This window comes from Vipera berus (genome assembly GCF_964194415.1).
Source record: "Vipera berus genome assembly, chromosome: 6".
NCBI classification, from domain to species: domain Eukaryota; kingdom Metazoa; phylum Chordata; class Lepidosauria; order Squamata; family Viperidae; genus Vipera; species Vipera berus.
Window position 1 is genome coordinate 67675494 of NC_138208.1, and position 16257 is coordinate 67691750.

The window sequence follows — 16257 nt, forward strand, 5'->3', positions numbered from 1 at the left end:
TCCTTCCTTCCTTCCACTGTCCCTCCTTCCTCCCCCCCTCCCTCCATTCTTCTCTCTCTTCTTTCCTAGTTCTCTCAGCTAATTAAGATTGTCAGCTCATTGGGTCCGGAGAAATTCCCTCTTGTAGAACAAACATTCTTCCCAAGCCATAAGCAGATGGTAAGTAACTTAGTTTCTTTGCTTCAATGGTACAATGTTTTGCGAAAGGAACAGAGATTACATAAATCAGTATCCTACAGAGGCAGAGTCATGCCCCTTTACTGGAATGTTCATTCCAGTTCTTTCTCATCAATAACTTTTATGCTTTCAGGCCTGGTTTTTGATAGCCCTAATCTTCCCCAATATTTAGTTTCATTATGGTTGCCAGTGAACATTCATAATCAACAACTTATTATAATATAAAACAACACATTTCTCAGTATTAGAAGGAAATATTATTGCTGGCCACAGAGAAAAATGCAAGTGTAATGCAAAGACAGAGGATTATTAGGTTTCACAGAAGCTTGACTGCCATGTTGAAGTTATGGATGTCCAATGCTTCACCATATCCCCTAAATGTTATCAGCATGCTATATGGAACACATTAAATACAGATGTTGTTTGGTGGGTAGGATTATATATTCTTATCTGAGCAAATTCAGCATTCAGTCTGAGAAATATGTTCTGTTTGTGTGTGTGTGTAGGTATGTATACAGAGAAAAAGAAAGAGACATGGAGGAGCTAGGAAGTAAGGAACTAAAGTACAGGATAACTTTATAATATATTTAAGGTTTTAAAACTACTGCAATATCCATATTACTCATTGAAGCAAATTGTCACTCATTTGCAAAGTCCAGCTTTCGTTTCTCATTATACAAAAAGTAACACTGAACTTTTAACTACTTGTTCAAACATCATTCAAAATTACAACAAACCTTGAAGGAGGGGCACCTGCAACTTGTTCATGAATTTGCAGCCATTGCCACATCACTATGGTCACATGATTGCTATCTGGGTGTTCACAATTATATCACAATGAACCACATCATAGCCATTTGTGACTTTTCCTGCAAAGACAATGGGGAAGCAGTGGAAGGTCCAAAGTTGTTCCCAGAAAGCTGAAAGTTGCTCCTGTTTCTACCATATTTTTTCCTCCTATGGTCAGTCAGTGTAGGTAAAGAAATTTCTTTGAAACAATGATCTAATAGGTCATTTATCTAGTATGTTATTAAAAAAAAAGATTGAGAATGTATCAAAATTGTTGTTTTGGCTCATTCTATACAGTTAGGCATAATAATCAGTAATTATGAGAAGCAGCATTTCATCTCATCTCTTTTGTGTTGATAATAATAGCTATTATCAGTTTGCACCACCATATTGTTCAAAATGGGTGGCTCAGTGGGTTAGGACGCTGAGCTTGTTGATCAGAAGGTCGGCAGTTTGGCGGGTCGAATCCCGAGTGCCGTGTAACAGAGTGAGCGCCTGTTACTCGTCCCAGCTTCTGCCAACCTAGCAGTTCGAAAGCACGTAAAAATGCAAGTAGAAAAATAGGGACCACTCCGCTGGGAAGGTAACAGCGTTCCGTGCGCCTTTGGCGTCTAGTCATGCCGGCCACATGACCACGGAGTCGTCCTCGGACAAGCGCTGGCTCTTCGGCTTTGAAACGGAGATGAGCACCGGCCCCTAGAGTCGGAAACGACTAGCACGCATGTGCGGGGGAAACTTTACCTTTTACCTATTGTTCAAAATAAGTAATAGGCATGGGTAATAATATTAGTAATGCTACATGGTGCAGGAATGGAAGGACTGAGTGTTGGGAATTTTTGTTACCCTCCCCAGAATCCAATTTCATTAAAATGACAAAAGAAAAATTGTAACCAAACAGAGCAGGCTCTGCCCCTTTTCTACAAGGGAAGCTTGCACAGCAGCAGATCAATGCTTGTTTTGGAATTCCCTGTGGACACCTTAAATTGTTCTCTTAAATTGTCATGTTCCCTAGATATGAAAGAGTATTTTTTAACATCACTACAATTAAGATTAAAATACTATATCAAAAATATTAAACAATGTTTTAAATTTTCAACAACAATCTATTGACTATCCTTAAAACATGAATTCAAATTTTTTAAGACACCAAAGGGTTCCCAAACCCCACCTATATATATTTACTAGAATATGAATATTTTGGAGTGGGGCATCTCTGGGCAATGAAATGTATGCCCTTATTCAAGAAGCAAAATATGTTGTTTTCTATTTACATCTCACTAAGGAAAATAATATGCAATGAAACAAAAATATATTTTTTTTAAAAAAACACCTGATATATAAAAACGTTCCTTCCTTTGAATTATTTGTGCTTTCTACATTGTTCCAGGACTTCCTTCCTTTATAGCTTGAGTCCATTCATAATTTGCCCTTGTAAATTCCAGGAATACAAATCCAGAAAATTTACACTGATTCTGTCAGCACTACATTAGCGAAATGTTTTAATTTAGGATCCATATGTCTTTGTAAATTATTGTCAGAGGAGAATTTCACTCTGTTATATACTATACTAAAGTAACTTTCAAAAACTTTGCTTGTTTTAAAAATCTATAATTATTCAGGAACTCTGAATAAGGCGAATACCCTTGCAATATAATTTTACTAGAAATTTTTCCAATTTCTTTTCCTAGATAGGAAGTTTATTTATTTATTTATTTATTTATTTATTTATTTATTTGTTTTTATAAACCGCCCTTCTCCCGAGGGACTCGGGGCGGTGTACAGAGGAAGGAAGGTATACAGATTGAACAATAAAAAACAATAGTAAACACAAACTGGGACCCCAATTAAAGCTATCATGCCAGGCCGGACTGCTGGAACAGGAAAGTTTTTAAGTCGCGTCGGAAGGTGCGGAGGTCGGGGGCCATCCGGATTTCGGTTGGTAAGCTGTTCCAGAGGGCTGGCGCACCCACTGAGAATGCCCTCCCCCTGGGGGCCACCAGCCGACATTCCTTGAGCGGTGGCACTCTGAGGAGGCCCTCTCTGTGGGAGCGCACAGGACGGTGGGGTGCTGACATTGGCAGAAGGTGCTCCCGTAGGTAGTCCGGACCCATGCCATGTAGGGCTTTGTATGTCATTGTTAGCACCTTGAACTTCACACGGAAGGCAACCGGAAGCCACTGCAGCGTACGGAGGAGAGGTGTGATATGGGAGTATCGGGAGGCTCCCAAGAGTGTCCGTGCCGCTGCACTTTGCACCAGTTGAAGCTTCCGAGTGGATCTCAAGGGCAGCCCCATGTAGAGAGCGTTACAGTAGTCTAGGCGAGAGGTCACAAGGGCATGGGTGACTGTACGTAAGGAATCCAGGTCCAGATAAGGCCGTAGTTGGCGAACTAGTCGAACCCGGGAGAAGGCCCCCTTGGTCACAGCTCCTATGTGATCTTCTAGGGAGAGCTGCGAGTCTAGGAGGACACCCAGGTTGCGACTTTTTAAACTAGAAAAGACTCTTGTCTATCGTATTGTAGACATAATACTGCTTAGATGGACTAATGAGCTAATGGTAAAAAATATATCATATAATTAGGATATAGGAAAACTAATATTTAAACGTTGATGAATTCACATCATGGCTAAAGGTGATTTGGGGAATTGCAAGGGCCATATATTACACGTTATTTTTTTTCTTCTGTAGAAACTTCATATTGGAATCCACAAGATTGATGAAATAAAATTTAAGTTTGATCCATCTTATATTGTTTTGGCCAGGAATATGCAAAGTTTTTCAGTCTGAAATGTTCCATCCTTGAAACATTATTTTGAAAGCTTTGTGCTGAATAAATGCCTGTACTAGTTTTTTTGTAATCAGAACAAAATACCTGGTTTTGAGTGACATCAGTTTAAATGTTCTGAACACAATGATTGGGCTGCTTTATGTAGCATACCTCAGTCTATGGAGCAACAGATATGAATCACAACCTTGCTACTAACAGTTGGGTTGATAAGAAACCAAGTGTGGAGAGGATAGCTATATTTATCCACATTGCCAGATAGAAGACTGCTTGCAACAGTATACCTACCAGACATTACTAATGTTTTTTAAAGTTGTCCACAGTATTTCATTTTGTAGGTAGGTAATATGGATTGTGCATATACTATTTCACACAAGTAGTGCGAATGATGTGTAAATGTGAAAGCTGGGAACAGGTTAGGTTGGTTGATTTATTGGGATTTGGTATTTGTATACACGTATTCAAGTTAAATATGACAAACATAGATAAAATTTGCCTGTGAGAAGGACTATCAGATGCACATCAGCCATGAACTTGTTTCCAACAATATTCAGTTGGAGACCTTTTTATTGAGCAAAATGAGTTACAATAGAGATGATAGAATATCTGTGGTAAGAAATAAAACACTTTATTGTTTAGAATAAAGATACACTATAAAAAGTGAACATTATTACCTTAAAAGACAATATACATTCAATGAATATAAAATTTATAAATAACAAAACAAGGAGGAAAACTGCCAACAGTGCTACTAAACTAAGCAAAAAGTACATTCCTTTTGGGGAGCTTTCTCCTAGATTGCATTTATTTCCACTCTAATGTTCATAATTGCTAACAATGGTAATGCAAAAAACAAAACAATTCTTTACATCTTGATCCTAGGCCTGTTTCTACAAAAAAAAATTGTTGGAATCAGTAGGGTTTATTACTAAGGTGTAAATAGAATTAAATCCTAATTCTGCAGTCATATGCATGCTTTCCTGAGAATAACCTCCATCAAATTTAATGCAACTCCCTTCTGAAGAAAAAACACATGCTAGATTGAATCCTTTGCAGATGAGTTCATAATTAGATATATCAGGTCTTATAACTTCTGGAATCCGTGGAAAAACACCAGCTGACTAAGAAGAGTGGCTCAGGCCCATACATCAAATACAAAACTAAGCACTCAGGGCATCTTGCTAATAGTGTGCTGGATGAACACACTCGAGTCAGACTACCATTTCAAATCCCACATTACAGTCTGTATAACGGGAATGATAAAAAGGCCCGTTATACAAGATGGGTGGCTATATAAATGTTTTAAGCAAACATTTATATAGCCACCCATCTTGTACCAAACTCTGGATGGCTCACTTTTCTTTAAAAAAAAATACTGTAAAGTAAGTTTTAGCAATGAAAACACTGAAGGTATCCCAAAAGAAATGTATTTTTTGCTGGGTTTTCCCCCTCTTTTTTGCCTCCTTATTAAAAAAAAACCCCAAGAACCAAGCCACCCTGTAAGAGGATTGTTGATTAAGCTATCACTCTTCCTCAAATAACTCTTATCTTCTGTGGTGTAGAATAGACACCCACATAGAGAAATATATTTTACTGGATAGGTACGCTAATTTATTTCTTAAAATACAGAGATACATTACAACCTGAATACGAACATGTTTTCTCTTAGCATAAGATATTTTCACCATTTTTTGACTGCAGTATTATGGTGATTCAGGTACGACCTTAATAAGTGAAAATAATAATAATCTAGAACTGCCATTCAGTGAAATGAGAGATCAAAATAGGATACAGCTGCTTTCTTCTTGCCTTTAAGATCTGAGCTTAAATCAAGTTTATCTCTACAAATAGGGCAATATAGATTTCTGTGTATGAGTGTCCTCACTCCTGTCAGCCATCTCTTTTGTGATGTGGATGCTCTACTGGTAATATTAAGCTCTCTCTGTTACAAAAACCTATTCAGTTCAACTGAGAAAACTGGATGCATTTTTCGGTTTTATTACAGAACAATTTTGAACTTATGGCAGCTCTGTTTCTTAGGAGGAATGAATTGAAGACAGAAAGTAATGTTAAGACAAATTATAATAGCACAAAAGGACAGAACATGTGCTTGTATTAAGTATTAACCTTCACCCCACTCTAGTCTCAGTAAATTATGCAGTTGCCAACTCCAACGGAAACTTCGCTCTTAAATTAATTTTAAAAGATTTTTATATTACACCTTTTCATAAAAGAAATAAAGACTGTAGTGAAAGCAGAATAGCCAATTCCTTACTGCTAGAAAGCATAGTGTGCCCAAACCACAGGGCTGTTTGATTGTAGCCAGCAGTGGAATACATAATAGCCTCCCCTAAAAGTATTATTTTAGTTAATAGGTCTAGTTCTTTAAGAATGACATTTAAGGCAGGAAAAGTAGGTTTTAATATATTCCCTACCCATCTTCTCTATTTTCACTGTGCCTATTGATAAACACAATGAGTAGGAAAAATATTATGAATAAGCAATCGCTTGCTGCCTTGCCAGTATTCACAGGAGAATAAAATATTATGAAAAGATTCCTATATAATAGAATTTACAAAATACCGCATCATGAAAAACTATGAAAAAATTATTATTTTTCAAAGTACAGGCTGAACCAGTATTCATACAATAGTAAGGCACTTTTATAACACCATTCTATTGTATATTTTTAAGGAAAGAGGATAAGGAACCATGAAAATATTTCTTTGATGGCAAGAAGGAAAACAAGCATACAGTACAGGGAAGGGAATAAAAACAGATTATTATCACTGCTTTAGAATTTACTGCAACTACAGTAGTGTTAGAACTAAAAAATAAAATAGTAACTAATGACTTGGAATGTGAAAAGTTGCTCCTTTGAAACAAAAGCATGTAACTTTTTATTACTTATAGCATGAAACAGAATCACGTCCTGTCAAAAATAGCTTATATCATTATTATCTACATACATTTTTGTTCAGCAAAAGCAATGTTTGGGCAGCTGGTTTCTTACATCAATATGTCCCAGTGAGGGTTGTTTCTTTCCTCCTGTGCTCTGACTTTGTCCCCTCTACACAAAATTCTGGGAAAGTTGTGTGTAAAACAAATATTGAAGAAGCAGTTTTACATCCACATCAAAGCCACAAAAATATCTGGTGTTGATTTGGTTCTCAACAGGTTTGTTCCACATTTAGAAGATGTGTTAGCTTCATTTTAATTGATTTTGATTTTTTAAAGAAATTTATTTTATGTGCAAACCTAGAACTGCCACGAAATTTCTACATTCATATTGGAATGGACAGGCATTTTGAAGTCTGCAATCTTTTAAATTCATACAAAGGAATTGTCCCAAATACTCCATATTCCATTCTATATAAGCATGATGAGTTTCTTTGCATCCCTTCATTATGTGATTCACAATGGTGATTAATCCCAACTGGCTGCGTTCATAGCTACCTGCTCTAGAGAACTGAGTGTGAGAATAAAACAGCAGCACAGGAAATGAAGAGGGAATAGAATTTTAATCAGGAAATTTTTGAGATTTATGTTTTCCTATAAAAATATATATTGCTATATGTATAGTGCTATAAAAACTTTAAGCAAAAGCTCCCTTGATTATCTGGGAACTTCTGTTCACACACCAGATAAATATTTGATCAACATGGGACGAGAGCAATTTTTAAAAGATAATTTTAAAAAAGAGTTAAGACAGCATAGATTTAAAAATCACAACAGTTCGAAGTGCTAAAAATTGCAAGAAACAGGCACTAATATCATGGTTGCCATCATGATCAAATATGCGTTAGTGTCCAAAGAATGCTCAGCCACATGGGAAGAAAAGAACAGGAAAGAAAGATAAATGGAATTTCAGGGGTCAGTTGCATTGATGATGGTTTTATCAGGAGGTGCCCATCCTCTATACCAGCTGCAGTAGCCATCTTTGTGTTTGATGCAAGCATAATGCTTTGACTGGTACCCTGGTTGGCCAAAGCTGGAAAGCATGTCTGTCCAGAGGCATTCATTCTTGGAGGTCACAAAGCAAGGAAGATAGTAGCAGGGTTTAATCTATAATTACAAAAAACAAATGAATTAATCAGACACTTTAAGACTGTAAATTTTGTGTTCATATATATATATCTTCTGAGCCGTGGTGGCGCAGTGGTTAGAATGCAATATTGCAGGCTAATTCTGCTGACTGCTGCCAACAGTTTGGCAGTTCGATTCTCACTGGGTCAAAGTTTACTCATCCTTCCATCCTTCTGAGGTCAGTAAAATGAGGACCCAGATTGTTGGGGAACAATATGCAGACTTTGTAAATTGCTTAGAGAGGAATGTAAAGCACTGTGAAGTGGTATATAAAGTCTAACTGCAATTGGTAATTGAATTGAAATTGAAATTCTCTTATATACAAAAAGTAGCATATACCACTAGATTAGTCATAAGGTAGAGAATTATTTCAATCCATTTTAATCTCATTTTCAATATTTTAAACCATCTGGTGATTTATTGAGTCTGAAAATCGTAATCCTAGAATGAGAGCAACAACATTATAATAAGTTCCTGGAGTTTGCAGGCCTCATTTTCATCCCCAGATTTTCACCAAGGAGTACAATTCCTTTTTGTTGCCTTTCTGAACCATCTATCCCAGAATATTAATCATAGTATCTTTTTGGATTAGTTCAGAGGATTGGGAACTAGAAGCAGTGCACTGCACTGTTCTCATCATTCATATGAGGCCAGTTCCATTCAGTATTGATAAGTGGCAAAGATATGGCTGTTGTTACAGGATCCTATCTGGGTCGTTCATTGGCGACTGACCCAGATTGGATCCTGAAACATTATTATGGGACACGTATATTCACCTTCATTCATCTCTGGCTGTTACTTTGTGAGGTGTCTCAGGAAGTAGTTCTTTTTCCATTTCTGCTTAACATCTACATGAGATCACTCAGTGAGGTCATCCATTGACACAGTACTAGATATCACTCAGTCTTTGGTTCTGGATAGGGTTGCACTACCCTAAACAGTGAGTAATTTGGAGGTACTCCTAGACTCACAACTCCTACATTAAGAGCAGATGGCAGCTATAGTGCTTAGGGACATTGCACAGTTCCATCTTTTGCAACAGTTTTAGATCAGGAGAACCTGTTTATTCTCACATGTGCATTATTCATCTCACAATCAGATTACCTCAATGTGTTCTACATGAGGCCAAACCTAGATGACCATTCAAAAGCTTCAGTTGGTGCAGAGAGCAGAAGGATGGTAGTTACTGATATACCTCAGCACACCCATGTAACACCTCTACTTCACGAATTGCAGTGTTTACCATTGTGCTTCTAGATACAATTCAAAGTGTTGGTTCTTACGTATAAGGATTACATTCACAATCATCTATTCTGATCATTCCTGCACATCTAGTAAGATCTGACAAGAAGACATTCTCTTGGTCTCATTAGTTGAACCCAAGAGACAGGCCTTTTCTGTTGCTTCCCTTGATCTTAATAAGAGTATCCCCCCCAAAAAAATTGGTTGCACCTGCTACTATCTTCCTTTTGAAAAGTATTAAAGTGCTATTTTTTCCCCACTGGCATTGCATCTAGGAGTGGTATGAGCTTAGGGTGACTTTTTCACAGCACTTTATGTGTTTCTGTTTGGGATTATGTTTACTATTTGTTTTATTGTATTGTTTTTACTGAGTTGGAGTTCTTTATTGATGAATTCCACCTTGAACTATGAGTCAAGTATACAACTATATACCTTGATTAAATAAATAATAAACATCTCAAATGTATCAGGTTGGCAGAGACATCTCTTACCTTGCAGCCACAACCTAGATGGTAACGGTGGTTTAGTCCTTTGCGCTGAGACAAGGTCAATCGATCCCACTTTTCATTCAGATTACACAGTCCAGTATAAACCTTTCCATCATAAACTCGACCTACAAAACATAAGCACAAATTATCCATTCCAGTGTCATTCAAGAGCTCAAGGTAATTTCCTAATTTATTGGGGGAAAACAACTTTAAAAGACTGTCCTTTTCTGATACAAAATTTCCCAACATTTCCAATTATAGTAAGTTTAGAAAGAGCAATTGAATAATTTCTCATATGGAATATTTTATTGATACAACTCTAATAAAAGCTAATTAAGCAGATAAATTAGATAAAAACAAAGACCCAATCATCATCATCATCAGAGAGAAATAATACATCTGTATTATATTGTTTTAAAGAAGCCCAGGGAAAGAAGATATCTTAACCTGGAATTAAGAGGTTAAAATATGCTGCCTCATTTATTTGGAATGCACTCCCAGCTGAATTGAAAGTCCTAATATTTACTGGATTTTTAAAAAGCCTTAAACACACACTCTTTAAAACAGGTTCCAAATAATATACATTATTTTTAGGATTTCTAGTTTAAAATCTGACCATGTGAATGCAAAATAGACTAATGTATGCATGACAATAGACCTCAATATAATGACTGGAATAAATACTTATAAACTGCCCCCAGTAATGCTGAACTTCAGCCTCTAAAAATAGCTAAAACTAATGCAACCTGTAAGCATGCCACAGCAGAAAATTTGTTGGGTTTTTACCTGTAATCATGTACTGATACTTGTTGACCTCCAACTTGACTCCACAAAGACTTTCGGAAGCCTCAGTGTAGATGTACTGAACATGTGGCATCTTGTCAAAACCTCTGTACATCTACAAAAAGAGAGCAAACACACAAGATGTTTTAATGAAATGCAGTGCAAACCAAAACAAACCAACCCCCAAACCCATCACTTTTTCCATTATCCAGCTACTTCCTCTTCTATCTTTATTTTAAGCAGAATGTGTATCCCTGATTATTCCAGAATCCTGACCTACAGTTTTCAATGTCCCTAGAAGCAGAGCTAAGATAAATGGTTTAGGATTGTAGAGTACACATATTTTGACTCCATTCAAAAACTGTCTGTCACATCTAGCTTTCTCTTGTTCTGGAAAAATTTGTAAAGTCTTCAAAAAAGAAACCAATATTCCTTGATTCTTCAAAAGATATAGACTAGCAGAGAACTTTTATTAACCTTGAGCAGAATCTTGTGGAACCTGTTCCATTCTCGGATCTATTTAAACAGGAGGTTTCACATGTTCATATTTTTGTTAGAGCAATCAAGGTAGCATTGCTACTCATAGGATCTGTCATTACAGGGTAAAATTCTACTCAAGGCATGTCAACACTGGTTTGTAATGACCTAAAAAAACCATCTCTGCTTGCTCACAGCTTTTATACTAAGATGGAAAGATGATGCCATATAAACAGAATTACTGTTCTTAGGAGGCAGGCAAATGGCTATTTTGCTCAATAACTAAATTACTTTGTGTAATATGCTTCAGGTTTCTACAGTCACTGCCAAAGTCTATTGCTTTTTTTAAAAAAAATCCTCATTCTTCTAAAGACATTAAACTAGTCTTATGACTGAGATGTAACAGCCAAGAAAAATAAATCAGAGCACATTTTTAACATTACATAAGAGGTCAGTTAACAAAAGAATGTCCAGAGCAACAGGTTCAAGTGAAGTCTGTTTATTATACTGGGAGTACAGAAAAGAACCAAAGTGACGGAGGAGGAAAGATTTTTTTTTTCTTCAGAATGAACAAGTAAATCTAACCAGGCTTCAAGTGTCCAATTATTTCTAAACAAGGAGCTTCATGAAGGTTTCTCACTATAAGACATGTTGGGGGGGGAACAAAAAGCAAACAGGGCACTTGTTAACTAATTCTGCCAAAAATTTAAGAGTTTTGGAGCTTATTTTTTTACATAATTTTAGATTCATTTGTTTGTTATACTTGTTGATGCTACAAAGGTCTAAGATAGGATAAATAATATTATTTCCTCAAAATTTATTCTTACAACAATCTCATGAGGTATAATATTCTGGAAGATAGTGACTGGCTTGAAATTATTATTGTGTTATTATGGTTGAAAATAGAACTGAAATGCCCTATCCTATTCTATCTCCCTAAACTCTACATCACACCGTCTCAAACTAAGCAGTATTTCTTAATGAAATAACATGTAGTGAACAAATCAGTCATTTGTTTCAATACATTTCCATAAATTGTGATCTAGGATATACTGAAATATACATATAATTGATTCCCAACCTAAAAACTGATTTTAAAACAACATTTAGGCAGAGCATAAAAAGTGGCTACTAGATCTATTTCATAATGAAAGTCCAAAACAGATATTCTATAAATAAGTATCAAACAAGTATGTATTTGCTTTTCCTTCATTAACTGTAAGCACAGAGAAATGTGAAAATGTTTGAATATGACTACCATTTGCACACACACACACATGTGCAAATGGTAGTTTGTATATGTATATGTCGCAGAACATTACTTTGACTCTCAGAGAAAGATGTGTGATAATGGAGTTCTATTTTATTATGCAGAATAGTTTTTTTTTGTAAATTGAAACATTACAAGGCAATCTATGCAATCTCTACAGAATCATAGGAGGCAGGTTGCATGAAGGAACACTGTGCATGAAATAGCTGTCATTTTAACATTCCTATCCTGTAAATGTTGTATTTGCTCCACCACATTAGTTGTATGAAATGCACAAAGTCAAGCAATAAATTAAGAAAAATCTCTTCCATTAGACTAATATTTCAATAGAAGAGAATATTTGTAGCTCAGGTTTGAACTGTGGGATCCTTGGTACTCTCTGACTTGGCTGTGTAGATATTTCATTACCCAACTAGGTAACATCATCAGTGCTAGTAGTGAAATGACTGCAAGAAAACAACCAAGCTCAGAGAGCACCAAGAACCCCACAGACTAATACATCTTTTCTTCTGTGGAAAAACTTCCTGCTTTCAGGATGTTGCCTATAGCTGACGTGAAATTTTCTCAATAGCAATAGTACTTAGACTTATATATTGCTTCACAGTGCTTTACAGCCCTCTCTAAGCAGTTTACAGAGTCAACATATTGCCCCCAACAATCTGGGTCCTCATTTTACCAACCTCAGAAGGATGGAAGGCTGAGTCATCCTTGAGCCGGTCAGAATCAAACTGCCAAACTGCAGGCAGTCAGCAGAAGTAGCCTGCAGTATTGCATTCTAACCACTGTGCCACCACAGCTCAACCTACCAAACCTTTTCTACTCATTACTATACTTACCTACCCAATCTGTTGAAGATACGAGTATTTAGAAAAGTTTGTTTCCTTTTATTAGTTATTTTTCTCCTATCTTAAAGTGGGAAACCTAAAAAAGCCTTTTAATATAATTTCTAGAATGACTGCAGGGTACATTTAGCTATAAGTTCATTCTATAGACTTAGAACTCAAAAGACGCAGATGAGATTGTGGCTGCCCTGTCAAAGGTGGACTTTGTAAAGAATATTTTCCCTTCAAATGATTAAAAACAAGAAATTAAGCTTCTTCAATTAAATTATTTTATAGAAGGAAGTGGAAAATATATCATTTGTGTACACACACCTGGTAGAGCAGGGCAAGACAATTTAACAATGGTAAGTAACAAGAAACTTTAATCTAGCCCCGTTTCAAAGAAGTCATGATTTTACTTCTCTCCTAAGCCAACATTTTTCCATTGAAATACAATGCAAACAGAAGGAGCAGGGGCAAATGATCAGACTCCTATATTCTCCTAATACTTCTTTCTATCCCCAACTGTTTACTGCAAAACGTTTGTCAATTTGTTAATCAAAAGAAATTAGGTAATTACACTTAAAGAGTCTGTGCTGAAATCAGTAGTTTTTAACCATAAAATTATTATCCTCTTTTCACTTTTAGGGAGAGACAGAGTCCTCCTACTTCTAAGGCCATAGTAGCAATGACTTTTTACACTAACCTGTTAATAAGTACAAATTATAAACAATTCTTTCTATACACATGAAAATTTAAACATTTGTCAAGTTGGAAAGAATCACTTAACACAAATGAAGAGTTAGGTCTTTCTATGCATATGTAAATTAATTTAATTTAATTATGGGACTTGTATGCCGCCCTATCTCCCGAAGGACTCAGGGCGGCTAACAACAATAAAACAACAATAAAAACAGTAAATACAAATATTAAGAGATTAAATTAGCACAACTTTATATGGAGAAAAAAGCTTACTTGTGGGAAATCACCTTTGTTTATTCACAAAATTATACAAGTCATTCATTAGTTGGGATATGAATGAGCTCAGGGGACTGAATGACCTACCTGATGATCTCTGAAAATGTTTTGTTGTTTCAACTCAAAATAACTGGCATATGTTCACTCACCTTCATTTGTTTGACAGTGTATCGCATTGTCCCAAATGGTCCATCTTTCATAAGTTTCTTGCCCACTACCTTGGCCCGAATAACTGCAATAAAAGACGACAGGTCAAGTGAATAGCATCTTCATTCTCTAATTTATCCTTACTAATAGCTCATTTTTGAATAGTATAAATACATAGTGGGTTAGATTTTTAAAGTTTCGGTTTGCAGAATGCAATGTGGAAATGCTACTTGATTTATACTTGAAATATTACTGCTAATCAGGGTTGTTTTTTTTCTCATAGAACGCTCAGAATGGCGTTCCGGCACCTTTTTTTGACGGATTTTTTCAACATTTGCACAAGCTGTGCTACTCCCTCTATTGGCTTTCAAAAGCCAATAGGGTCTTTCTTTGTTGTCCTTCCAGAGGGAGCTGTTGCTGCAGTGCCAGCTGCGAGCAAAGTTCAGAGGAGGCAGGCAAGGCCGCCCGAGCCACCGCTTAGCAGCAGGTGTGAAGGAAGAGGGCCTGGGGGAGGGGGAGGCCCATTAAAGGTCCTGTGAATTACGACACTGGCCGTGCCTGTCCATCGCTGGATTCTTGCATTTAGGCGGGTTGCAGGCTGGTGCTGGCTGTTAGTTTGCATCAGGGCATGATTACATCAGCCCGATCTAATTTTAGAACCATGCAGGATTAGCAAGGTAAACTTTTCTTCAGTTAAAGTCCTCTCTTGTTCATTTCATGGAGACATCTGGGTAGCCTTTATTTTTGCAACAGTATATAACTGGTTTGCATTGTTTCCTTTATGGTGTCCTTACGTTCCCCCCCACTCCCAACTCCCCAATCTAACCTACATCTCTGACATTTCCTGACAGTCAGCCATCCAAGCACTAACTAGATTTGACCCTACTTAGCTCAAGCTCAGGAGTGGTCCTCAATAGCCCCTGTGAGTGAAAGTTAGCTTTCTAAAAGATAGCCTCCTTTACTCCCTCAGCCAGGAACTGTGTCTCATGGCTACTATTTTAGTGGTTATCTGGATTCTTGCAGATTTTGTACATCTATCTGAAGTGGTAATCTTAAGCATTTTTTTCATAAATTACTTAAGGATATGCAACTATATTTTATAGTGCATATACATTATCTAATGTTACTTTTGCATCTACTTTTTTCATTACATTTTCTTTCTGTCATTAATTCCCCAAGAATAAGAAATGTAAATTGTAAGCTCCTCATAGCACAGTTCTATATCATTGTTAAAATACACTGGGCAATTATGGACATATTCATTCATATTCATAAATAGATTGAATTGTAACACTTTCCCCCTCACCTAAGCCTTGAATTGACCACTTTGTGTTGTGGCTGTAGCCTTGAAAGAGCTAGTGATCTCTTCCTCTAGTAAATCAATATATCAAGATGGGATCATCAAGATGCTACAAAGTATTTTATCAGTAAATTTCTTAGTGCTTTCCTTTAGAAGGTTATATTTGCAAAGAGGTCTTTTTATTCCATTCTCAGCTCAGCTAGTGCAGTAAGTTGCAAACCTAGACCTGTTAGTGGAATAGAAAACTATATGTTGCTGAAGACAGGATGGAATCATTATATAAAGCCTAGAGACTATCAGGCCCAAAACCAAGAATGACACGTGGTGATATTTCCAAGCTGAGTTCTTTATACTATAGACAAAATCTTGCCAGACTGAGCACTCTACTATTTGCCCCTACAATATTCTCTGTGAGCTATTAGAGAGGGGATGTCTTCACCCTATTCCTCTCACACATCTGATCTGAGGTACCTCATACTCCTCTGAAATGTTATCACCTTCTCCTGGGAATACATCTCCTTACTACATTCCATCACACTAACAGTCTCTAAGAAGTAGAGAGCAATTTAATGTAAGATTCTCAACTAAACACTGGCTAATGTTCTGTGCTAGAAATGAGAACTGAATTACATTGTGAAAGCCAGCTGAATGACTTTGAGCTAGTCATTCTCTCCCAGCCCAAATCAGCTCACAAGACTGTTGTGGTGAAAAAGGAGACAGTAGGCCTTATGAAGTAATGCAAATTAAATGTAATACAAAATAAATGTAGGATATAAATCTAAAATAATACTAAACAAGACATAGACTATGGACTAAAGGATGAACAATGAACAAGTTATTCTAGAGTGTGGCTGCTTAATTTCATTTATAGTGAACTTGTCAGGTACATATTGAGTCAGAACATTTGAGAACTT

General features: G+C 36.5%; 2 protein-coding genes across 4 annotated transcripts in view; one reads left to right on the forward strand and one right to left on the reverse strand.

Annotated features, from left to right (window-relative positions):
• The window catches only part of SYN3 (synapsin III), a gene marked incomplete at its 5' end in the record, with an annotated part of 202481 nt that overhangs the window by 32582 nt on the left and 153642 nt on the right, over positions 1-16257 (forward strand). For both annotated transcript variants that reach the window (XM_081331718.1, XM_081331717.1), the window contains one exon: positions 70-159. In XM_081331718.1, the coding sequence (XP_081187844.1) occupies positions 70-159 (90 nt within the window). The remainder of the gene's footprint in view (positions 1-69; positions 160-16257) is intronic.
• TIMP3 (TIMP metallopeptidase inhibitor 3) overlaps positions 4314-16257 on the reverse strand; it is a 44722-nt gene continuing 32778 nt past the window's right edge. The window contains exons 2-6 of one of the 2 annotated variants that reach the window (XR_014026979.1): positions 14046-14128; positions 10354-10465; positions 9571-9692; positions 5108-7816; positions 4314-5040 (exon numbers count right to left, since the gene is read on the reverse strand). Coding sequence is in view for 1 of the 2 variants with exons in the window: in XM_081331724.1 (XP_081187850.1) it covers positions 7619-7816; positions 9571-9692; positions 10354-10465; positions 14046-14128 (515 nt within the window). In the remaining variant the exon portion in view is untranslated. Of the gene's footprint in view, positions 7817-9570; positions 9693-10353; positions 10466-14045; positions 14129-16257 lie in introns of both variants that reach the window. The other variant, XM_081331724.1, reaches the window with a different exon arrangement.